This window comes from Heteronotia binoei, chromosome 13 (genome assembly GCF_032191835.1).
Source record: "Heteronotia binoei isolate CCM8104 ecotype False Entrance Well chromosome 13, APGP_CSIRO_Hbin_v1, whole genome shotgun sequence".
NCBI classification, from domain to species: Eukaryota; Metazoa; Chordata; class Lepidosauria; order Squamata; family Gekkonidae; genus Heteronotia; species Heteronotia binoei.
The window spans coordinates 20325114-20351210 of record NC_083235.1 but is presented as its reverse complement, the minus strand read 5'-3'; the positions used below and the strand labels follow the sequence as shown (position 1 = coordinate 20351210).

The following is a 26097-nucleotide window of genomic DNA, read 5'->3' as shown; positions in this document are numbered from 1 at the left end:
CTGTTTTTGGGGAGGAAGATAAAGGAGATTGTGAGCCGCTCTGGAACTCTGAGTGGAAGGCGGGATATAAATCCAATATCTTCTTCTTCTTCTTCTAGAAGTGGTTTGCCATTGCCTGCCTCTGTGTAGCAACCCGGGTTTTTTGGCCACTGTGTGACACAGAGTGTTGGACTGGATGGGCCATTGGCCTGATCCAACATGGCTTCTCTTATGTTCTTAACCCTGGTTTCCCATCCAAGTATTAAACAGAGCCCACCCAGCTTAGACTCTGAATGCTGGTGAGATTGCGCTAGCCTAGACCAGCCAGGTCATGTCCTTCCTTCCCTAGCTGCAGTTTATCCTCCAGCTGTTAAAAGTGCTACTTGATTTCTTCTAGCGAACATCTTTTTGTTCCATTTTCATTATCAGATGTTGTTTCCTGCCCTGTCGCCCTCTTGTGGATTAATGAGGTGAGTATATTCTATACATGCAAGCAAAAGGGAGCTTCTTTTTGCACAGGCGCTGCAAAAAAAGAAAAAGCATTAAATGTGGAGAAAGGTAGAGAAATACCTGAGAGAAGGGAGGACATAAATGCATAATTGGGCAAGTTAATACACACACTTAGGCAGAGTAAGAGGGGAGTAAGTGAGAGACAGCGATGTGGGGTTAACTTTCCTTCTGTTGTGCATTGTTGCAGGTCACCTTTCTTACAGTTTTTTATATTAAAAAAATTGTAGCAGGAACTCCTTTGCATATTAGGCCACACTCCCAAAATGCAGCCAATCCTCCAAGAGCTTTCAGGTCTCTTATTACAGGAGGATTGGCTACATCGGGGTGTGTGGCCTAATATGCAAAGGAGTTCCTGCTACAAAAAAGCTCTGATTAACAGCCCTTCTCAATGGGGACTCGAAGCAGCTTACACTGTTCTACCATCCTGCCTTTTTATCCTCACCATAACCTAGGGTTGCCGACCCAGTTGTGGGCAGGGGATTCCCTGGTTTGGAGGGGGCCCCGTCAGCTTCAAGGTTATCAGAAAGTGGAGGGGGGGGTGTGAATATCTGCTAGGCACTTCATTATACCCTATAGATACTGGAGATTCGAACCTGGGTCTCTCAGATCTGGGGCTGCCAAGTCCAATTCAAGAAATATCTGGAGACTTTGGGGATGGAGCCAGGTTATGACAAGCATGATTGAACTCCAAAGGGAGTTCTGGCTATCACCTTTTAAGGGACCGCACACCTTTTAAATGCCATTTCTCCATTAGAAATAATGAATAGGGCACCTTCTTTGGGGGCTGATAGAATTGGACTCCCTGGTCCAACCTTTTTGAAAATTGGAGGGTGTTTTGAGGAGAGGCACCAGATGCTATGCTGAAAATGTGGTACTTCAACCTCAAAAAGCACACATACACCCCCCCACAGCCCCAGATAACCACGGATCAATTCTCCATAATACCCTAAGGGAATCAGTCTCCATGGGGAATAATGGAGTGCCCAGCAGACATTTCCCTCCCCCCGCCAGCTTTCGGATGACCCTGAAGCAGGGGGGGGGCTGCAAACTGGGGGGTCCCCTGCCCCCACCTGGGAATTGGCAATCCTACTTGGATCCTATTCCTATACTATAACTATATCACCATGCTCTCCCAGGTCTAGTACTCCCAACACTTATCTGGCTTGGTTCTGCTCGGGGCCATCCAAGAAAGGCCATGTGGGAAGAGGAAGCACAGTGAGATGAATGGGAAGGGAGGAGTCGGTGGGGGCCCGATGGTGGGCAGAGGAGGGGAGGGGGACCCTGGGCATGCTGTGCCCAGGGCCCTCCAAAACCTATCACTGGCTGTGGGGGGAGAGTTTCCTCCAGGGCAGCCAGTTAACATTCTGGGCTCCTTCATGGTCCTGGAACCCCGTTTTTGAAAAGGAAGTTTTGTATTTCTCCCTCTTCCCCCCTCCCCTCCCAGCTCTCATCAGTATTCAGCTCATTCCAGTCCCATTATTATCATCCATATTTCATGGGTGCAAAGCAGGGGAAAGGCACTTGCATTCCAGCTGGTGCTCCAGACTGTGGGTTCCAGCTCAGCTCCCCAAAGGAGAGGCTTCATTGTGTGCCTGCCGAACCAGGATTGCGGAGCGATCCCGTCTGCAAGACAGCCGAGGGACTTGAGACTGTCTGGATGGATGGACCTGGCTGGTCTGCATTTTCATATATATTAGTTCTCTCCATCTGTCTATATGCCGTTTGCAGCCTCATCTTGGAGAATGTGCTTCGAAAGGGCAGGAAAGGGTATGAGATGGCTGGAGAGGAGGCAGAGAATCATAGAATTAGAGAGTTGGAAGGGACCTCCAGGGTCATCTAGTCCAACCCCCTGCACAATGCAGGAAATACACAAACATTTCTCTCTCACACACACACATATATCCCCAGTGACCCCTGTTCCATGCCCAGAAGATGGCAAAAACCTCCAGGATCCCTTGGCAAACTGACCTGGAGACAAATTGCTGACTGACTCCAAAGTGACAATCAGCATTTCCCTGGGAGTGCAAGAAAAGGCCACAAGAACTAATCACTGATGCAACTCTCCCTGCCCTCCTTCCCCCGATCTGCCTAAGTTCACAAAATCAGCATTGCTGTCAGGTGGCCATCTAGCTTCTATTTAAAAACCTCCAAGGAAAGAGAGCCCACCGCCTCCTAAGGAAGCCTGTTCCACTGAGGACCTGCTCTGTCAGGAAGTTCTTCCTAAAAGACAGTTTTATCATGGGGAGAGATCCTCCTTTGGCCTAAGAAGTGCAACATTAAGAAAAGCTGAGGCTCCTCCCCCCACCTAAAATATCCAGGAATTCCCCAAACCAGAGTTGGCAACCCTAAAACTTAGTGCAATGTAATGCCATAGAGCCTACCTTCCAAAACAACCCTTTTCTCCAGGGGAACTGATCTCTGTTACCTGTAGACCAGTTGTTCTAGGAGATCTCCAGCCACCACCTGGAGACTGGCAACTCTTGATTGGGCAGGTTGTAATACATGCACAAGAGTAGCTGATGTACAAAGCCCCAACCCCAGCCCAGTTCAGAAAGGGTTCAAGTTAAATGTTTCCAACATTTCTTAGATAACTCTTAGCAGGGATGGAATTCTAGCAGGAGCTCCTTTGCACGTTAGGCCACACACCCCTGATGTAACCAGTCCTCCAAGAGCTTACAAAAATGAGCCTTGTAAGCTCTTGGAGGATTGGCTACTTCAGGGGTGTGTGGCCTAACGTGCAAAGGAGCTCCTGCTAGAATTCCACCCCTGACTCTTAGGCTTTCCTCCCAAGTAGGATTGGTTGCCAACTCTGGGGTGGGAAATACCTGGATATTTGGAGGATGAAGCCTGAGGAGGGTGGGGTATGGGCAGGGCTTTTTTGGTAGAAAAAGCTCCACGTGAACTCATTTGCCTATTAGGCCACACTCCCTGATGTCACCCTTGTTTCACACTGGGCTCTTCTTTTTTTTAGAAAAAGCCCATCAGGAACTAATTTGCCTATTAAGCCACACCCCTTAACACCAAGCCAGTCAGAACTGCGTTTCTACTAAAAAAAAAAGCCCTGGGTATGGGAAGGGGAGAGGTACTGTTGGTGCTGTCTGAAAACTGAACAGATTGTAACTTAAGAGCATTAGCCTGGAGCACTGGTTCCCATAGCAATGGCGACCAGAAGATTCTCTAATTCATGCTTTTGAATCTAGGACCTGTGTTGTCACTTATCAAGTACTGACTGAAATTGACAACCGTTGCTTTTCATCGCCTGCATCAGTGGGAATTGACAGCAGTTGTTGCAATCAGCGGAGTTTTTGTGAGAAGGCTGGCGATTGTTAAAATATATGTTGTAAAAAGGCATTATTGACTGTTGATTTACGGAATGCATTTTGAATTTAAAAATGAAAGAGATGGGAATGGGGTTTTTTTTTTGGAACAGTTGGACTTTGTTGTAGAAATCATATATTGTAACACAATGTTCATCTGTTTTGCCAGACCTCAGGTTTCCCAGTTTGTGTAACCACCTGGAGGATGGCGGTGCTAGTCACAAGACCCATGTGGATTAATAGGGACATAAATCGATGGGTTGCTCTTGTCAGCAACAGGACAGCTGGGCTAGGGGAAAACTTTCTGTCAGCACTTTTCCCTGGTGGGTAGCTGCTTCCATCTCTGCCTTCGTATTTTACCAACCTGTTGAGGAAACTTGAACATGAAGCCTGCACTGATGCAAAGTCAAAAATGCAAAGTCAAAACATGGGTTAAACAGGGCTTTTATTATAGCAGAACTCCTTTGGATATTAGGCCACACACCCCTGATGTAGCCAGTCCTTCAAGAGCTTACAGGTCTTACTGTAAACTCCAGGAGGATTGGCTACATTGCGCGGGAGGCGGGGGGGGGGTCTTGTTTTTGTTTTTTAAAAAAAACCTTGGTTAAACTGATTGCACACTGTTTCCTCGAAGGTCAGAAGCTGAAGCTCGAATACTCTGAAGACTGCAGATTTATACCCCGCCCTTCTCTCTGAATCACAGCGGCTTACAATCTCCCATATCTTCTCCCCCTGCAACAGACACCCTGTGAGGTGGTTAGGGCTGAGAGGGCTCTCACAGCAGCTGCCCTTTCAGGGACAACTCCTGCGATAGCTATGGCTGACCCAAGGCCATTCCAACAGGTGCAAGTGAAGGAGTGGGGAATCAAACCCGGTTCTCCCAGATAAGAGTCCGCACACTTAACCACTACACCAAACTGGCTCTCTTTGGCCACCCAATGAGAAGGGAGCACTCACTGGAGAAGACCCTGTTGCTGGGAAAGACAGAAGGCAAAAGAAGAAGGGCATGGCAAAAAATGGGATGGCTGGACAGTGTTCCTGATGTAGCTAACACGAATTTGAGTAGACTTCAGAGGATGATGGAAGACAGGAGGGCCTGGCGTGACTTTGTCCATGGGGTCGCAAAGAGTCGGACAAGACTGTGCGACTGAACAACAACAAACTGATTGCATACACACGAATAGAGGAGACCATCATTAAGCTGATACAAAATACTTTAATCCCCCCCCCACAGAACTCCAATTTTGATTATGTCTACAATGTTGGTTGCCACCCTCCAGGTAGATCTCTCCCAGAATTTACAACAGATCTCCTGGCTACAGAAGTCAGTTCTCTTGGATAAAATGGCATCTTTGGCATGTGGAGTCCAGGACATTATACCCAGCTAAGTTCCTTCCTCTCCCCAAATCCCATCCTTCTCAGGCTGCTCCTGAAAATATCCATGAATTTCCCAACCTGGAGTTGGCAACAGTAGGTGGAAAGTTAAGGCACCCGTGTTGTGAAACTGTGTTTTTGATGGTAAAATCTGATAGACAAGTAGTCTTTTCTGAACTCAAATAAAACTAAAAACTGCTAGGCAGGTCTAAGCATGATCCTGGCAATTGTGGGGCTGCCTTGCCAAAAAGAGCCCCATGGCACAGAGTGTTAAAGCTGCAGTACTGCAGTTGAAGCTCTGCTCACGACCTGAGTTCGATCCCTGGCAGAAGCTGGGTTTTCAGGTAGCTGGCTCATGGTTGACTCAGCCTTCCATCCTTCCGAGGTCGGTAAAATGAGTACCCAGCTTGCTGGGGGGAAGTGTTGATGACTGGGGAAGGCAATGGCAAACCACTCCGTAAAAAGTCTGCTGTGAAAACATTGTGAAAGCAATGTCACCCCAGAGTCGGAAATGACTGGTGCTTGCACAGGGGACATTTCCTTTTTCCTTGCCTTGCCAAAATGAACAAAAATTTTGCTTATCCTTTGACTTTGGCTGGAAATCTTGTTCTCATAGGTTGCAGTCCTAGGGACCCTTTCCAGGGAGTAAGTCCTATTGAGAATGAAATGAGATTTACTTCTATCATACTTCCATCATTGAGAATAAAATGAGATTTACTTCCATCATTTCCATCAGTAGTAAGTTGTTCTAGTCAGTGGCCCTTAATCAAAGAAAAAAAAAACCCTTAGGATTGCAATGGCAACTCCTTTCTTACTGATTCTTAGTGGGATGTTTCCGCAGGAATGCTTTAACCTTAGAATTATTTAAACCAATTGATCCAAACCAATTCATTTATCATCTTAGGTGTTAAGTCTTATATTTCTTTCTGCCTTGATTTAATTGAGGTCCTTAATGAACAGAAATTGACTTTCTTGGCCATCACTGGAATTAAAGTGTGTTTGTAAGACATTCTTTTATATGTTCTTATAATTGGCATCTTCTGAAATCATTAATGCATTCAGGCCCTTTGGATTGTTTTGATTTATGACTGGAAGGGTTTCGGGGAGAACTGAAAAGTTGTGGTGCAGGTACATGGTTGTCAATATCACACTGTTCAATGCCATTTGTACTTGTCAGCAAATTTCCCTCCTTATATAGATTTTGGACATGGTTAAGCTTGCCTCTGGAGCCCATCTGTGTGAGCTAATCAGACATCCCACTAGCGCAGGGGTGGCCAAACTGTGGCTCAGGAACCACATATAGCCCTTTCACACGTATTGTGTAGATCTCAAACCCCCCCCCCCCCCCACCACCACCTCTTTGGCTGGCTTGGAGAAGACATTTGTCTCTTTAAATCACTTCTCCAAGCCAAACCAGCCAGAGTCTTGGAGAATGTGTTTAAAGTTGCTTTCTTTCTACCACTCTCTCCCCATCTATTTTCTTGCCTGCCTGGCTGCCTCTCAAATATCTGACATTCATGTCTTGCAGCTCTCAGATATCTGTCACTTATTCTATGTGGCTCTTATATTAAGCAAGCTTGGCAACTGCTCTACCTCAACACAAAATATCACACAGGGCTTTTTTTGGTAGCAAAAACTCATTTGCATATTAGGCTACACAGACACACACCCCGATGTAGCCAATCCTCCTGGAGCTTACAGTAGGCCCTGTACAAAGATCCCTGTAAGGTCTTGGAGGATTGGCTACATCAGGTGTGCAAAGGAGCTCCTGCTACAAAAGAAGCCCTACCCACTTCTAAAAACACTTGATAGATACCAGGCAAGGTGTTGGCGGGCACTGTGGTGCCCACAGACACCACTTTGGGGACCGCTGGAGTTGACACCATTGACTTTGACTGATACACCATGGGTCTGATGAGGTATAAAGCAGCTTCATGTGCTACTGTGGTGTGGACTGCTGTGGTCCATCCCCAGGGTTATCTGGTCGCAGCCTCACTTTATAGAACAGTGAGTCCTGGCCCCACTGGTGGACCTTCTGATGTCACTTGGGTTTTTTGGCCACTATGTGACACAGAGTGTTGGACTGAATGGGCCACTGGCCTGATCCAACATGGCTTCTCTTATGTTCTAACAGTCTCCCTCTTCCCGGATGACTTCCCAGAGAAGCTGTAAGACAGCAGCGTTTCAGAATAACTTTGGAAGAGTCATGTAGGGGCTGCAGTTGCAGTATTTTAACGGCTCACTTGTATTCCGGTGCTGGCTTCGTTGCGTGTTTTAATTGTTCGTTCCATTGTTTCTAAATTGGAAGTTGTTTTCCATCTGGGGCCCCATATCTCTGGGAGAAAAGTGGGCCTGTAAATATTTTATATGAATAAACATCAATTTTACATCAAAAAAGGCTTTATGCAACAAAGCTTCTCAACAGATTGCCAAAAACAATCAATTTTTTTTGTTTTGTTTTTAAACCCTCTGTTTCCAAAATTTTCACTGGCAAAAATGAGCTTCCCAGCATTAGGGCTGTGGTAAGATTACTGCCTTCCTTAAGGTGGAATGGTTTGAACATTGTAAAGCTGTGAATATAACGCTAAAGAGGAAGAAGAAGATTGCAGATTTATACCCCGCCCTTCTCTCTGAATCAGAGACTCAGAGTGGTTTACAATCTCCTATATCTTCTCCCTCCACAACAGAGACCCTGTGAGGTGGGTGGGGCTGAGAGGGCTCTCACAGCAGCTGCCCTTTCAAGGACAACTTCTACGAGAGCTATGTCTGACCCAAGGCCATTCCAGCAGCTGTAAGTGGAGGAGTGGGGACTCAAACCTGGTTCTCCCAGATAAAGTCCATACACTTAACCACTACACCAAACTGGCTCTCAGGAAGACTTCACTTCTAGAGTTGCCAGCCTTCAGTAGTAGCTGGAGATCTCCCTAGGATGGCATAATGTTTTGTCTGATGCATGAAGTGATCCACAGTGGATAGATTGGGATCCATGTGGGGATTGAATGAGCACTATGTGTACATTTGTAAGCACTATCTGACAAAATAGACTCAAATTCAGGGGTGTCAAACATGAGGCCCGGGGGCCAAATTGGGCATCTGGAGGGCTCCTATCAGACCCCTAAGCAACTGGCTCTTGTCTGCTTCCTTTTCCCCCTCGTTTGCTTCCTTCTGCATCTCAACTTGCTTTGTAAAGCTTGCTCAATCGTGCAGAAGCTACAGAGCAAAACCACAGTTTTCTCCATTGGTTGAGGCTCCTCCCCCTCCCGGTCCCCTGAGGAGGGAGGGAAAGAACCAGAGCTTTCTTTGCCCAGTTTCCTGGGTCCCATGGGAGAAATACAAAGAAAGCACCTTTAAGACCAACATGTGCTAATTTTTAAGCATGTTTTATTTAAAAAAAAAAACTTTAGTTGTGTTTGTCTGTGTCCTTTAAAAAGTTTATACCTCTGCTACCCAACCTTAAATACGTACACACATGGCTCTGCCCAACACAGCCTTGCTCAGCTGAAAAAGGTCTCATTTATGTCGGATCCAGCCCTAATAACAAATGAGTTCGACACCCCTGCTCTAATTCTTAGCTATTTATAGTATCAATCAATCAATTAGTCATTAGGGTGTAATCTTCATGGTGCTGTTCTATCTATTAAGAGAGGGGGCATAGCTCAGTAGTAGAACGTCTGCTTGGCACCCAGAAGGTCCCAGTTCAATCCCATGCCTCTCCAGTTATCTGGCATTAGGTGATCTGAAAGACCTCTGCCTGAGACCCTGGAGAGCTTCAGCCAGTCTGAGTAGACAGCGCTGACCTTGATGGACCAAGGATCTGGTTCTGTATAAGGCAGATTCAGGTGTGTTCATGTGTATCTATTTATCTAAAGGGACCTCTCTCATTTTCCAGATTGTCTCGTATGTCCATACCATCCATGGGGTGGTGTGTCTAATGTCTGTGATCTTCTTCCATTGAGCAGGTGCAAAACATCTCCCAGTCCATGGTGGAGCTGGACCTTCGGACCTACCGGGATTTGCAGTATGTCCGTAATACCGAGTCACTGATGAAGGGACTGGACTCCAAGCTGAAAGTGGCCACAGAGAGTCAGAAAAATCTGAATGCCAAAAGTTTCCAGGTAACTTTACTTCTGCTCAAGTCTTTATGCAAGATCACCATCTCAGGATTTCTTTCTTTCTTTCTTTCTTTCTTTCTTTCTTTCTTTCTTTCTTTCTTTCTTTCTTTCTTTCTTTCTTTCTTTCTTTCTTTCTTTCTTTCTTTCTTTCTTTCTTTCTTTCTTTCTTTCTTTCTTTCTTTCTTTCTTTCTTTCTTTCTTTCTTTCTTTCTTGATCTACTGCCACTAGACTTCTGGGGTTTAATTGTTTTGACTGATGGACTAATGGAGAGTGATTCAAATGTGGAATTCGCTGCCAGAGGATGTAGTGATGACCATGGGAATAAACAGCTTTAAAAGGGGGTTAGGTAGATTCATGGAAGATAAGTCTGTCAAAGGCTACTAGCCACTGTGACTGGGGGGAAGGGAACTTCCATGTTCAGGGGCACTAACCCTCTGAATCCCAGAGGCAGCAGGCAACTTCAGGGAAAGGCCTCGGCCTCTGTGCCCTGTTGGTGGATGTCCAGAGGAACTGGTTGACTACTGTGTGAGATAGGATGCTGAACTAGATGGACCACTGGTCTTATCCTGCAGGGTTCTTCTTATGTTCTTTTGAAAGCACCTGGAAAGGAGATGACAGATGTTTTTGACCACTCTGGGTGGGAGGAGAGTAGGATTGCCAACTATAAGTTTGGACATTCTTGGAGTTTTTGTGGGTGGGGCCTCAGGAGAGCAAGATTTGGAGTATAATGCCATGAAATCCTCCTTCCAAAGCAGCCATTTTCTCCAGGGGAGCTGATCTCTGAAGTCTGCTTTATTTCTTTGCCAAATTTGCATCCTTTTTGGGAGCCCATTCCCTGAAGGGAGAGCAGATAGAAATGAAAGGAATTGTACACCGAAATGTCAACTTCCAACCACTAGGGTTTCCTTTCCTTCCACTTGACGTTGGACATGGGCTTAGGGGCAAAAATGCATGCTACACATATCCACTACCTGGGGAGAGGTGTCGAAACAAGCAGCTTAGGTCAGGTAGCCAGCTCTGGGTTAGGAAACACCTAGATACTTTAGCAGTGGAACCTGGGGAGGGCAGAGTTTGGGAAGGGAAGGGATCTCATTAGGGTACAATGCCATGTAGTCCACCCTCCAAAGCAGCCATTTGCTCTAAGGGAACTGATCTCTGTAGTCTGGAGACCAGCTGTTATTCAGGGAAAGCCCCAGCCCCCCCCCCATCCCCCGGAGGTTATAGCAATCAAGAGTCACACAGAAAGTGGAACTGGAGAGAAAACCTGAAGGCTCCACGTACAAATACCTCTTAAAGACGTCAACCAATTTCTTTCCAACAATCTACCCTGAAATTTTCAATGTGATGATAAAAGTTTTACTTTTCTTCCTAATGTGCCCAAGCACACAGGTATCACTTTTTAAAAGAAGACATTCCAATCCAAGCGCTTATAATATTCCACCAAAGGCAGTAATATTGATCCAATTGACATCCAATAATTTTATTCCACTCAACCTGTTTAGCAACAGGCAAGACCGGTTTAATGTCCTGTTCCACACATCAGCTTTTTTTGGCTACTTTATTCTCAATCACTTAAGGCACTTTCCACTTAATCCACAGCACTATCACATTGAAAATTTCTGGATAGATTATTGGCAAGAAATTGTGGTTTCCCCTCCCCCCCCCCCACATTTGCAAACTTTATTGATGTTAAACAGGATACAGCACAATATTAGTAAAAAGGTAGTCCCCTGTGCAAGCACCGGTTGTTTCCGACTCTGAGGTGACGTTGCTTTCACAACGTTTTCATGGCAGACTTTTTACGGGGTGGTTTGCCATTGCCTTCCCCCGTCATCTACGCTTTCTCCCCAGCAAGCTGGGGACTCATTTTACCAACCTCGGAAGGATGGAAGGCTGAGTCAACCTGGAGCCGGCTACCTGAAAACCCAGCTTCTGCCAGGGATCGAATTCAGGTCATGAGCAGAGAGTTCAGACTGCAGTATTGCAGCTTTACCACTCTGTGCTACGGGGCTCTTTACAACACAATATTACTTGGGAGAAAAGAAGTGGAGCAGTAAATGATCAAACCAAGAAGGTAGAGTAGGTATGCACACGTTACATTGAATATGATCAATTATTACAACTTAGATTATGAAGTATGTCAGTATTTCCACATATCAAGGCAAGTAAGTTTAAGAAGAAATGGAACATAATTCCAAAAATAGACAAATAGATTTATGAATATAGATGAGTATATAAATCAGTGTTGGGTGCTACAGATCAAGAAGAAATAATGAGCAGGCATTTGTGAGGTTTGGTGAAGTGCTTGATGTATAACATTTCATCCAAAGAAGCCGTGAGTGTTTAACAGCTGTGAGTGTTCGATTTGAGAATCTCAAAATTGTAAATCTGCTGTAATTTTATCAAAGATGAAGTAGTCTCATACTTTTGATATAGCATGACTGCACTGTAGGGAGGGCTGAAATTGACGTCTTCAAGAGGTATTTGTGCACGGAGCCTTCGGGTTTTCTCTCCAGTCTCAACTGGAGGTTGGCAACCCTAAAAATTGGCTGGCAGAGGAAAGGCTCAGCTTCCCTGCTGCTCCTTGATTCAACCTTGCAGACTCCTGAGGCTTCTTTTAATTTTTTAGAAGAAGAAAAACCACCATGACTTAGTTATATATCACTACATATATGTCTCATTTGCTCCTGAACCTAGACATTGCGGAAATCACAGGGTTGCCACAGAAAGCAGCCGGCCCGTGTTGCCTTCTCTCCTCTGCAAAGGAAATGAAAATGTGTAAGAAAATATTGTCTGTTTTTTCCTACCTCCACATAGGGAAGCCAGCCTCCAGGTGGGACCTGGGAATCCCCAGGAATTGGTGGCGGCTACAAGTATAGACAGCTTCAAGAGGGGATCAGATAAGCATATGGAGCAGAGGTCCATCAGTGGCTATTAGCCACAGCATATTGTTGGAACTCTCTGTCTGGCGCAGTGATGCTCTGTATTCTGGGTGCTTGGGGGGGGGGGGCATAGTGGGAGGGCTTCTAGCCCCACTGGTGGACATCCTCTTTCTCTTTTATATATTTTATTGATTTTTTGAAAACATACAAGTTAATATCAATATTAATATTCACATACTATTAATTAATCTTATGGAATCAGGTTATAAACCAGCATAAATACTTACATACATACAATAAAATATCGAGTAAAGATTTTAGGTTATATAGATATATCTTGATATGTAGATCATTTTCTATCCAAGCAGAGAGGTCAAGATGAAAAAACTGTTAAAATTAAGGCAATAATTCCTGTATCAAAATACAGTCAATCTAATTGAACCCATATTATCATTAAACTATTAATTATGCATTGCTATGAATTCTTAACTGCCTAAATATTTCTGTGCAAACTGTTATTCCAAAAACTGCTATTGGGTAATTACAATTAGGTGCAGTCCACGACCTGCACAGTAAAAGAAAAAGGAGGTAGGAAAAAAAAGAGAAATAAAAAATAATTAGTAAAAAGAAAAAACACACACCAAAAGGAAAATATTACAAACATAGGTAGAGAAGATCAAGATATTCCAGTTTGTGTGGTTGAATGTCGTTTGCTGTAATGAACTCAATAAAAGGAAACCATTTCTCTGTGAATTTCGAGTTATCATTGTCTGAGTTTGAACGTTGGATATGATCTGTAATTTGCAATGCCGTTTTGGACTTCCTGATGGCACTTGGGTTTTTTTTGGCCACTGTGTGACACAGAGTGTTGAACTGGATGGGCCATTGGCCTGATCCAACATGGCTTCTCTTATGTTCTTAAAGCCGCTGGTGGGCCTTCTGATGGCACCTGGGTTTTGGCCACTGTGTGATACAGAGTGTTGGACTGGATGGGCCATTGGCCTGATCCAACATGGCTTCTCTTATGTTCTTATTGCATTTCATCTCCAGACTACAAAAGTCAGTTCTCCTGGAGAATAATGGATGCTTTTGGGAGGTGGAGGTCCCTGTCCTCCTGAGCCCTCATCCTCATATCTCCAGGAATTTCCCAACCTGGATCTGGCAATCCCATTCCACTTCATTGTTTGTCATTTTTTGTAGGGGCAGGCAGGGAAGCTCACAACATGAGATAATGTCATCTCGCTTCTTCTCATTTATCAGAAGTTCCAGAGAGGAGAGGAGATGCTGGGCTTGATGGCAGGCATTCAGCCGCAGGTTTGGGTCAGCCTGATTTCACTGAAAAATAAAAAGCTTTTTATAGACAGGATATTGGAACGGCACACTATTATTTTGTTGGAAACAAGATAAAGAGTTCACAATAATCTTGTGTGTGTGTGTTGTTGTTGTTGTTTTTAAAAAAGAATTTATGTAGTCAGTTTTAATCCAAAGATTTGATGTTAGTTAGGGCTGCTAGTTCTTGGTTGGGAATAGGGTTACCATTCCCCAGGTGGGGCAGGGAACAAGGTATACACCTCCGTGAAAAACCAGCCTCAAAAAAATATATAACAAATGATACAAATGTTTATAAATATAACAGCCAAACATATAACGTGAAATTAATCATGAAATAGACAAAGACCACGAATTAACGCCAAGAAGATGAGAAGAGCAGTCCAAGTCATGGCAAAGGTAGGTTCTTCTAGGGAGTCCAGCACTCCAGGATGTCTTCACAAATTTTAAAGATGAAATAATCCAGTGCAGCAGGGCTCAAGGAGCGCAACAGGGCTGTACTTGATCCCCTGTTTCACTGACAAGCTTCTACAAGCTTTGGAAAACCATCATACATTTTACAATAGAGCAGAGCTTCAAAGATCTTAACTTAAACATTAGGATCAGTTGCCAAGCTCATCCTGTAGCCAATGAGGGAAAAGGTTGAAGAACACCAATCATAAGGATCATTTCCAGGGGTGGAATTTTAGCAGGAGTTCCTTTGCATATTAGGCCACACACCCTGATGTAGTCAGTCCTCCAAGAGCATACAAAAGAGAGCCTTGTAAGCTCTCGGAGGATTGGCTACATCAGAGGTGTGTGGCCTAATATGCAAAGGAGCCTCTGGTAGAATCCTACCCCTGATCATTCCATTTGGGGTTTGGACGTTTAATGCAAATACCCAGGGTTTTTTTTTTTGTAGCAGGAACTGCTTTGCATATTAGGCCACACACTCCTGATGTAGCCAATCCTCCAAGAGCTTACAGGGCTCTCAGTACAGGGCCTAGTACAGGGCCAGAAGGATTGGCTACATCAGGGGTGTGTGGCCTAATATGCACTGCCAATTAGGTAAGAAGACCCTTGCTGGATCAGACTGGTGGTCCATCTAGACCCACATGCTGTCTCACACAGTGACCAACCAGTTCTTCTGGAAGTCCAACAACAAAGTATAGAGGCTGAGGCTTTCCACAGATGTTGCCTCCTGGCTCTGGGATTCAGAGATTCACTGCTTCTGAACATAGAGGTCCCCTTCAGTAACCATGGCTAGTAGCCACTGATAGACTCATCCTCCATGAACCTGTCTCATCCTCCTTTAAAGCAAGAAGAGCCTTTTAGGATCAGACTGAGTTCAGAGCTATTGAGAGCAAGAACGTTCAGGCTTAATGCAATCAAGTTGTTCATTTACATGTGGGTTGAGTCCCCTCATCACATTGCCTTGATGTTTTTGTCTGAAGTGCACATCAAACACCATGTTAATGCTCAGTATCCACTTTGGTTTTCCATCATAAGAACCTTCAAATACTACATGGTCATGAATGCACAAAGGCAACTGATTAGAGCAACTTTTCATTGTGGTGCAAGATGAGAGTCATGCAGTTGCCAAGGGGATAAGCCTTCCCCCAAATAACCCCTATTCCCATCAGGCAGTGTAAGAAAAATGTGTGTGGAAATTAATCCTGCTCCATTCTGAGAGCCAGTTTGGTGTGGTGGTTAAGTGCGCGGACTCTTATCTGGGAGAATCGGGTTTGATTCCCCACTCTCCCACTTGCAGCTGCTAGAATGGCCTTGTGTCAGCTATAGCTCTCGCAGAGCTGTCCTTGAAAGGGCAGTTTCTGGGAGAGCTCTCTCAGCTGCACTCACCTCACAGGGTGTCTTGTGGGGGAAGAAGGAGATTGTAAGCCACTCTGAGATTCAGAGTGAAGGGTTGGGTATAAATCTAATTTCTCCTCCTCCTCCTCTATTCACAGGCTGCTATTAAAAGATTAGGGAGGCATGTCAAAAACACATTCCGAACTCTGCAATATGAAATGTTTTGGACATTTAATGTGGCAAACAGGAAGGGAATCATGAGGAAGTAGTGTTCCAACACAGCTGTTTTGCCCTGTTGGACACATGTGAACTGTTCACACACAGGCAGTTGGTCAAACATTTGACAGTGCTGATCGCAATTAGCAAATGATGCAGACGCTAAACCAAGTTCTGACACACCAGTTTGGGAAATGTGTTGCTGAAGGAAGACCAAGCCTAATATATTGTTTTCCTCAGATCCGATTCAATTCCTGCCTTTCCAACACTCTCAGGGCACCCCTGTCCAGCACTCGGCCATGGACACCAGACACATCTTAACTGTGTTGCTCATGCATCTAAATCCATGTACATAAATACGAAAACGCATGTCACGCACAGCCTCCTGCAGCCAGTTCTACTCTTAAACTGGGATAATGTGGAATAAATGTTGCCTTGGCGATATTGCCAAGATCTAAAAGAAGCTGTGGAAAAGCTGGGAAATTAATATGTTGAGATACATCCGTCTGTAAATTGTGACACCTCTTGTTTTTGGCTTGTGGTAAAATGGCATTTCCAATCCCGCCCCTACAAAGTGCAAATTGCCAAGCTGGCATCTTTGAGCATCTTTCTTGAGATGACCGGACACTGGAACCCAGAAGGGAGCTAGGAATGGACTGGCTGAAATTAGATGCAAAGTAGCTAGTGTGGTCGGCAGAAGGCCATACTTTGGGGAAGGAATCCAAGATGTTGGAGGGGTTATGGAGGAAGCTAGTGGAGTTATGGATATTTTTGGGGAGGAAGGCCAAGTCAAGCCTCTTCCCTGGAGATGATCATGCATGTCTTCAGAGTTTGATCTTGAGACCCAGCTTCAGGGAAAATTTTGAAGTCTCATAAGAACATAAACAGAAATTAAATCATAAACTGAATTTAAAGTATTCTGTTTATTTTAACCTGTGGTGCACCACCCTGAGCCCTTCCAGAAAGAGTGGTCTATAAATTAGAAGGAGGAGGAGGAGAAGCCTGCTGAATCAGACCAGTAGTCCATTTCATTCAGCATCCTGTCTCACGCAGTGGCCATCTGGTTCCTCTAGAGCAGGGGTGTCAAACATGCAGCCTAGGGGCCAAATCAGGCCCCCGAGGGGCTCCTAGCAGGCCCCCAAGCAACTGGCTGTCAGCTTGGTGTAGTGGATAAGTGTGCAGACTCTTATCTGGGAGAACCGGGTTTGATCCCCCACTCCTCCACTTGCACCTGCTGAGATGGCCTTGGGTCAGCCATAGCTTTCATAGAAGCTGTCCTTGAAAGGGCAGCTGCTATGAAAGCACTCTCAGCCCCACCTACCTCACAGGGTGTTTGTTGTGGGGGGGGGGGAGGTAGAGGAGATTGTGACCGCTCAGAGACTCTGAGATTCAGAGTATAGGGTGGGATATAAATCCAAAATCTTCTTCTTCATCATCTGCTTCCTTCTCCCTCTCTCTTGCTTCCTTCTGCATCACAACTTGCTTTGCCAGGCTTGGTCGATTGCACAGGAGCTACAGAGCAAAGCCTCTGTTTTCTCCATTGGTTGAGGCTCTTCCTTTGGGGAGGAGCGGGGGAGAGAGAGTATTTCTCAATTGTACAGCAGAGCTACTGGGCCAATCCTTTCTTCTTTCTATTGGCTGAGCTTCCTCCCCCTCCTGGTCCCCTGAGGAAGGAAGGAAAGAGCCAGAGCTTCCTTTGCCAATTCACACAGGAGAGATACAAAGAAAGCCCTTGAAGACCAACGAGTGCTAAGTTTATATCCCTGCTACCTGGTATTACATTTTATGACACATGTGGCCTGGCCCGACAAGGTCTCATTTATGTCAGATCCTGCCCATGTAACAAATGAGTTTGACACCCCTGCTCTAGAGGGCCAACAACAGGGCATCGAGACTGAGGCCTTCCCCAGATGTTGCCTCCTACCTCTGGGATTCAGAGGCTTCGTGCCTCTGAATGTGGAAGTTCCCCTCAGTCACCATGGCGAGTAGCAACTGATAGACTTATCCTCCATGATGAATCTATCTAACCCCCTTTAAAGCTGTCTCTGCCTGTGGCCATCACTACATCCTCTAGCAGCCAATTCCACATTTTCATCAGACATTTGAATCAATCTCAAGGGCATTAAGCCTACTCACTTAATGATTTCTTCTAAAACATGGAGGTAAATTTAGTGGAAGAGGGTCCCTGGCTCCAACCCAGAAGAGAGTCATGGAAGCCAATCCTGTGTTGGCTTTAGGACATTCAACATTCTTTATTTATTATCATTATTTATTACTTTAAATTTCTATCCCGCCCTCTCCGCAAGTGGACTCAGGGCGGCTAACAGTCAGTTCAAGCATCTATAATTATATACAATTTAAAACCAATAAAATACCATGAAAACATTTTACGATGCTGTGCAACTTCAATACAGGTGGGATCTTTCTGATAGTGATCCTATCATGATCGTAGCTCCTCAGCGGTGTTGGGTGGCAGTCCTCTCCCAGTTTAGATGTTGAAGGCCTGTCGGAATAGTTCAGTTTTGCAGGCCCTGTGGAATTGAGAGAGATCCCGCAGGGCTCTTATGGCCTCCAGGAGGGCATTCCACATTTCTGGTGCTGCCACTGAGAAAGCTCCAGCCCATGTGTATATGTATGCATATGTGATGAATAGGTCATCTGTTCAAACACATTTACACACATTTGCATAGATACGATAGTACACTCATTAAATCTGTGTGGAAGCATTACCATTCATACGGTTATTCAGTGTGACATCACCAGGCCCCACCTTGTGAAGTCACCAGAGTCCATGAGTCTCAACACGTGGAATGGTGTGGTTCTAGCAAAAATGTGTGTGAGCATGGTAGACCAGTACCAGGAGGCTGAACTCATGGTCCTAAGGAAGGACCATTAGCAGCAAGGTATGTCCCTAGCATTGCCTTTGTCTTAAGGCTTGCAACAGTTACAGACCACCTCTCCCCATATGACCCTTGCATAGTGTAGTTCTCACTTGATCAATATCTTTCGATTGTCGCTAGACCCAAGGATGTCCAGCTAGCCACGACTAGAGCCAGGGCTTTTTCATGCATGGCCCCAACCTGGCGGAACAAGCTCCATCTTGAGATCAGGGCCCTCCAGAAGCTGTTACAATTCTGCAGGGCCTGAAAGACAGAGCTGTTCTGCCAGGCCTTTGGATAATAAGGCAGCAGACATTCAGATCCATCTCAGCTTCCCCTGCTGACAATGCTGGCCAATGGATCCAGCCCAAAGTGAGCATTGCGGTTGATCTGAATCCACCCTGATTGTAATTGCTTCATGTTTTAACTGAAATACAGTTTTATTTATATTGTTTATGACTTGTAACCCACCCTGAGCCTGCTTGCGAGGAAGGCAGGATAAAAATCTAAATAAATAAATAAATGTTAAATCATGTCTTTACAACAGCACCATCTGATAGGTTAAACCTCTGAATCCCAGAGCCAGGAGGCAACGTCTGGGGAAGGCCTCTCTGCCCTTTTGTTGGCCTTCCAGAGGAACTGGTTGGCCACTGTGTTAGACAGGATGCTGGACTAGATGGACCATTGGTCTGATCCAGCAGGGCTCTTCTGATGTTCTCATGAAGGACTCAGCCTCTACACCCTGTTTTTGGCCCTCTAGAGGAACTGGTTGGCCATTGTGTGAGACAGGATGCTGGACTAGATAGACCACTAGTCTGATCCAGCAAGGCTCTTCATATGAGGGGAAGGCCTCATCCTCTCTGCTCTGCTGTTGGCCCTCCAGAGGAACTGGTTGGCCACTGTGTTAGACAGGATGCTGGACTAGATGGACCATTGGTCTGATCCAGCAGGGCTCTTCTGATGTTCTCATGAAGGACTCAGCCTCTATGCCCTGTTGTTGGCCCTCCAGAGGAACTGGTTGGCCACTGTGTGAGATAGGATGCTGGACTAGATGGCCCGCTAGTCTGATCCAGTGGGGTTCTTCTGATGTTCTTATATTAAAACTGAGAAATAATGATTTGGCTAACTCCATCCTGAAAGTACTGTGGCTGCACAGAGATATTATGCAGAGTGCCCTGACCCTGGTGGCCGAGGCTTGCATGATCTCATCAGATCTCAGAAACTAAGCCTGGCCAGCATATACATAATTATATTAATCCCTTCTGGATTTCCAAAAGACCAGCCGTCACAGGCAAGAGAGGGAAGACCTGTTCTCTGCTGCCCCAGAGGGAAAGAGCAGAGGGAAAGTGCCATCCCAAACAGATATTCGTCAAACATGCAGAGAAACACTCTGAATGGTTCAGTCATGGAGTCAGTTGCTTCTGGGGGTCCACTGCCACCAGTCCTCTGCCCATGCAATCCCCAACCTTTGTGCCCTTCCCTTGCCAAGCACCGGTGCTGCAGGCAGTTGAGAGTACCTGTAAGTGCAGCTGACAGGAGGATACACAGCAAGATGCAGGGCTTTTTTTTGTAGCAGGAGCTCCTTTGCATATTAGGCCACACACCCCTGATGTAGCCAATCCCCCAAGAGCTTATAGTAAACCCTATAATAAGAGCCCTGCAAGCTACATCAGGAGTATGTGGCCTAATGTTCAAAGGTCTGCCTGCTACAAATAAAACCCTAAGAACATGAGAGCATAAGAGAAGCCATGTTGGATCAGGCCAATGGCCCATCCAGTCCAACACTGTGTCACGCAGTGGCCAATAAACCAGGCGCCACTGGGAGGCCCATCGGTGGGGCCAGGACACTAGAAGCCCTCCTAATGTGCACCCCCCCCCCCCCCAAAACACCAAGAATACAGAGCATCACTGCCCCAGAGTTCCAACAATACACTGTGGCTAATAGCCACTGATGGACCTCCGCTCCATATCCTTATCCAATCCCCTCTTGAAGCTGTCTGTACTTGCAGCCACCTGGCAAAATGGGTGACCTGTGGGATGGAGGGAGTGGTGAGCAGGGGGCTACTGGCTAGGAGAGGAGGACCATTGGCACTCTGTGCCTGCCCCCCCAACCCAATTGGGAACCAGCCCTGGTTTGCAGCATCCATTCTGTACATACGTTTACTTGAAGTGAATACCTAAATGCGTTGGGTCTGAGGTTACCCTTGAACAGCAACAGAAGTGGGGACTGTTTTCTGTTAAAATAGATTCAGGTGGGTAGCCAGGTTGGTCTGAAGCAACAGAACAAAGTTGGAGTCTAGTGGCACCTTAAAGACCAACAAAGTTTAATTCTGGATATAATCTTTTGTGTGCATGCACATTTCTTCAGATACCAAAGAGGTGATCATGCATGTGAAAGCTTACCAGAGGTGTCAAACATGTGGCCAAGGGGCCGAACTAGGCCCCCGGAGGGCTCCTATCAGCCCCCCGAGCAACTGGCTCTTGTCTGCTTCCTTCTCCCCCTCGCTTGCTTCCTTCTGCCTCTCAACTTGCTTTGCAAGGCTTACTCAATTGCACAGAAGCTACAGAGCAAAACCTTGATTTTCTCCATTGGCTGAGGCTCTTCCCTCTCCTGGTCCCCTGGGGAGGGAGGGAAAGAGCCAGAGCTTCCTTTGCTAAGTTCCCTGGATCCCATGGGAGAAAGTACCTTTCAGACCAACAAGTGCTAATGTTTTAAGCAGGGGTGGAATTCTAGCAGGAGCTCCTTTGCATATTAGGCCACACACCTCTGATGTAGCCAATCCTCCAAGAGCTTAAAAGGCTCTTTTTTTGTAGTCAGTCTGACTTCAATACCAGGAAAGTTGGTAGAAGCCATTATCAAGGACAGAATGAGTAGACACACTGATGAACACAAGTTATTGAGGAAGACTCAGTATGGGTTCTGTAAGGGAAGATCTTGCCTCTCTAACCTGTTACATTTCTTTGAGGGGGTGAACAAACATGTGGACAAAGGGGACCCAATAGATGTTGTTTACCTTGACTTCCTGAAAGCTTTTGATAAAGTTCCTCATCAAAGGCTCCTAGGTAAGCTCGAGAGTCATGGAGTAAAAGGACAGGCCCTCTTGTGGATCAAAAACTGGCTCATTAATAGGAAGCAGAGAGTGAGTACAAATGAGCAATCTTCGCAGTGGAGGATGGTAAGCAGTGGGGTGCCGCAGGGCTCAGTACTGGGTCCCATGCTCTTTAACGATTTGGAATTGGGAGTAAGCAATGAAGTGGCCAAGTTTGCAGATGACACTAATTTGTTCAGGGTGATGAGAACCAGAGAGGATTGTGAGGCACTCCAAAGGGATCTGTTGAGGCTGGGTGAGTGGGCGTCAACATGGCAGATGAGGTTTAATGTGGCCAAGTGCAAAGTAATCCACATTGGGGCCAAGAATCCCAGCTACAAATACAAGTTGATGGGGTGTGAACTGGCAGAGACTGACCAAGAGAGAGATCTTGGGGTTGTGGTAGATAACTCACTGAAAATGTCAAGACAGTGTGTGATTGCAATAAAAAAGGCCAACGCCATGCTGGGAATTATTAGGAAGGGAAGTGATAACAAATCAACCAGTATCATAATGCCCCTGTATAAATCGATGGTGCAGTCTCATTTGGAATACTGTGTACAATTCTGGTCACCTCACCTCAAAAAGGATATTATAGCATTGGAAAAAGTCCAGAAAAGGACAACTAGATTAAAGGCTTGGAACACTTTCCCTATGAAGAAAGGTAAAATGCTTGGGGCTCCTTAGCTTGGAGAAACGTCAACTGCGGGGTGACATGATAGAGGTTTACAAGATTATGCATGGGATGGAGAAAGCAGAGAAAGAACTACTTTCCTCCCTTTCGCACAATACAGGAACTTGTGGGCATTCAATGAAATTGCTGAGCAGTCAGGTTAAAACAGATAAAAGGAAGTACTTCTTCACCCAAAGGGGGTGGTGGTGGCTACAAGCATAGACAGCTTCAAGAGGGGATTGGATAAAAATATGGAGCAGAGGTCCATCAGTGGCTATTAGCCACAGCGTCTTGTTGGAACTCTCCGTCTGGGGCAGTTATGCTCTGTATTGGTGCTTGGAGGGAGGCAAAGTGGAAGGGCTTCTAGACCCACTTGTGAAGCTTCTGATGGCACTTGTGGGGTTTTTTTGGCCACTGTGTGACACAGAGTGTTGGACTGGATGGTCATTGGCCTGATCCAGCATGGCTTCTCTTATGTTCTTATGTCCTGCTAGAATTTCACCCCTGGTTTTAAGCATGTTTTATTTTAAGTTATTTAAAAAAAAAATCCTTGGTCATGTTTGTCTGTGACCTTTAAAAAGTTTCTATCTCTGCTAACCAATCTTAAATAGGTACACACATGGCCCGACCCAACACAGCCGGGCCCAGCAAAGTCTCATTTATGTCAGATCTGGCCCTCATAACAAATGCGTTCGACACCCCTGGCTTAGCCCCAGAATTAAACTTTGCTGGTCTTTAAGGTGCCACTGGACTCAAACTTTGTTTTCTGGTCTTTTTCTCAGGCACTTGCATGCTGCTTGTTGCCAGCACTTTCCTACTGGCCTCTCCCCAGAGCGAAGGCATATGCCGGGGAAGGTGAGCCAGGGAACTGATTGCTTTGCCTTGGAGCGGGCTGCCTTGGGTCGCCTCTGTCTGCCATCGTTAGCTCACAAATCAGCCGGAGGAGCATCATATTTGCAATTAAGAACCAAGCAAATCAACAAGCTCCAGTTTCCCCTCTGGGCTCCTGCCGAGGAGGAATCGGCACTGTTGATAAATGAGGGCCGCGCCATCCATATTCTGGGCCCTTTGCCATTCAATTACCTTTCCCGGTAATTTTTCAACCCGGCCCACGGTGATTAGAGACATTCGCTGAGAATAATGGGCCCCCTCTGGTTTTGTGTATGGGAGAGAGGAGGGCGGGCCAGGCAGGCAGCTTCCCAGAGACAGCTGGGCTGGGGCGGACGCTTGGAAGGTGTCTTTGCTCAGACAGCTGAGCAGCCGGCTTCTACGATCCTTCCCCCACAAGTGTTGTGTACAGGTATGGGATTGACTGATAAATTCAGGGCTGATGCATTGAGAATGAGCTGCAGCTGTGAAACCCTGCTGTGTGCAAGAAGGCCACCGCATTGTCCTGCTGTCGGGTCTCAGAACGTCCAACACCAGGCCCTGGGAACAAGGCTGGCCCTAGACTGTTTGGCACCCTAGGCAAGGCTAACTTCTGGTGCCCCCTCCCCAATATTGATGACATCACTGAGTCACATGGGGGGCACCCAATTCATGACCCCCAGAAGGACAGCGCCCTAGGCAGTTACCTAGTTTGCCACGTGGCAGGGGCAGCCCTGCCTAGGAACTGGTGCTCAGCTCCTTGTGCCACCAAGCCACTGAAGCCTGAAGTAAGCCACAGCACCGTCGTGCAAGTGGCCACTCAAGGAACTGCAACTTGGGCCAGACAGGCAGATGCATAAGACTGGGTAAGGTTGCTAGCTTGAGGCTGGGAAATGCCTGGAGATTCTGGGGGGGAGGGGGGGAGTCTGAGGAGGGGAGGATCTCAGTGAGGTACAATGCCATAGGCTCCTCCCTCCAAAGCAGCCATTTTCTCCAGGGGAACTGATCTTTATCTAGACCTCAAGTGGGGTTGCCAGGTCCAGTTGAGGAAATATCTGGGACTATGGGGGTGGAGCCAGGATACTGGGGGTGGAGTCAGTATCAAGGTTGTGACAAGCACGATTGAACTCTGAAGGGGTTTTTTAATGAGAGGCACCAGAGGCTATGTTGAAAAATTGGTGCCTCTACCCCCAAAACCAGATTCCCCCACCACCACCCCCGAGCCCAGGATACCTACAGATAAATTCTTCAGTATACCCTATGGAGACCAGTCTCCGTAAGGTATAATGGAGTGCCCAGAAGGCACTGAACCCCCTCCCTTTCTGATAACCCTGAAGCAGGGGGAGGGCCTCCAAACATTTAAGCACCTTCAGTTAGCTCATCCTCAGTGCCCAAGAGTTGCCATCCTGTTAATATTGTTCAGATTCATCCTTTCATCTCCTGCCTTTGTGTCGCATCCTTCCTTTCTTTCTGCTCTTTGCCTTCCAATGCAGGACCACCCAGTAGCTTTCCCACGAGGTTACTCAACAGGTAATAGAAACAAGTCATGATGATTTGCGTCACAGAAATATCTCGAGTTTCCTAAGGCTGACCACTGCCGGTAATGGAATGCTGGTCTGGATAGAGCGTAAGAAGAGTCCTGCTGGATCAGACCACCAGCCCATCTAGTCCAGCATTCTGGGGCCAATCAGCTGCCTCTAAGAAGGCCACAAACAGAAAAATCGCAGCAGCATCATTGATCCTTAGGGGTGTCAAGTCCCCCAGGCATGTGGGGGATCCCCCAATTTCTGGCATCCTTCCCCCCCAGTGCCAGCCAGGTGGCCTGCAGAGGAAAATTATCACCTCAAATGCAACATACCTACACCACCTGAAAGAGAAGAAGAGGAGGAGGAGATTGGATTTATACCCCGCTTTCACTACCCAAAAAAGTTTCAGTGTGCTTAACAATCTCCTTCCGTTCCCCTCCCCACAGCAGACACCCTGTGAGGTAGGTGGGGCTGAGAGAGCTCTCCCAGAACTGCTCTTGAGCAGAACAGTTCTGAGACAACTTGTGGCTGACCCAAGATCACATCAGCAGGTGCATGTGGAGGAGTGGAAAATCAAACCCAGTTCTCCCAGATAAGAGTCCACACACTTAGCCATTGCACCAAACTGGCTCTCTGTAAGCACATCAGCGACGTTAAGGAGTGAAGCTCCGGTTTTGAGGCAAAACACTATGGTAGAATACAGAGTTTTGTCCAAAAACTAGAGCATTGTTCCTTCCCCCCTGCCATGCCTACATCACCCAGAAGTGACATAGGCACAGCATGCTTCTTCCCTCTCCTCTCCTGGACTGTCCCAGTAAGTCCCCTGCTGGCTTGTTCTTTGGACCTGGCAACCCAATCAATTGTCGATCTGATAGGCCTTTTAAGTCCACTCCAGTAGACTGTTCTGATTAGTTCCATATCCTCTTCTTGTATTTACCCTTTCTTTCTCTCTCCGACGAAGACCTCAGGCAGAACAGTCATTGAATGGGTCAGCCCTGGGCAAAATCTATTTTAAAAAGGTTGGCTTCCCTTTTCCCTCTCGCTTGAGAAAAAGCCTTGAAGAGGGCTCTGCACGACCTTCCTCAAGGTCATTGCTCATCGCCATGCCTGAGGCACAGCTAACATTCCAGGCCCACCCAGCACACTCGGTCTGTCTTTGAGCATAATGCGAATTTCCCATGCGCCTACACACAGGCCTGCTCTGTGAATATCCCTGCTTCATTTTCCAAACTGTTTTGTGCAAAAGCAGATCAGCAATGTTTCCCACAAAACTTATTCCATTTTGCCTTGTTGTGGGCTCTGTGTTAGAGAGGATCTGGAGGTTTCTTATTTGTCCCCATGAATTGTCACTTGCCATTGCCAATTCAAAAGGCTTTCTCAGACAGGTGCTCTCCCACCAGTTCAAGACTGTTTTATGAAGAATCGAAAGTTAATGTCTCTGGCTGGACAGATAACATATGATCTTCGCAGCTGTGCTGAGGAATACATCTTAGCCCACAGAGAGGTCCTTCTGTAGCCAGGGTAGAGAGAGTACTTATGATATTGTTCCAAGGCA

The 26097-nt window shown here is 46.3% G+C and overlaps 1 protein-coding gene across 4 annotated transcripts in view; it reads left to right on the top strand.

Annotated features, from left to right (window-relative positions):
- The window catches only part of OLFM2 (olfactomedin 2), a 379600-nt gene that overhangs the window by 284800 nt on the left and 68703 nt on the right, over positions 1 to 26097 (top strand). For 2 of the 4 annotated variants that reach the window (XM_060253545.1, XM_060253543.1), the window contains exon 3: positions 9140 to 9295. In XM_060253545.1, the coding sequence (XP_060109528.1) occupies positions 9140 to 9295 (156 nt within the window). Of the gene's footprint in view, positions 1 to 9136; positions 9296 to 26097 lie in introns of all 4 variants that reach the window. The other 2 variants (XM_060253544.1, XM_060253542.1) reach the window with 1 other exon arrangement.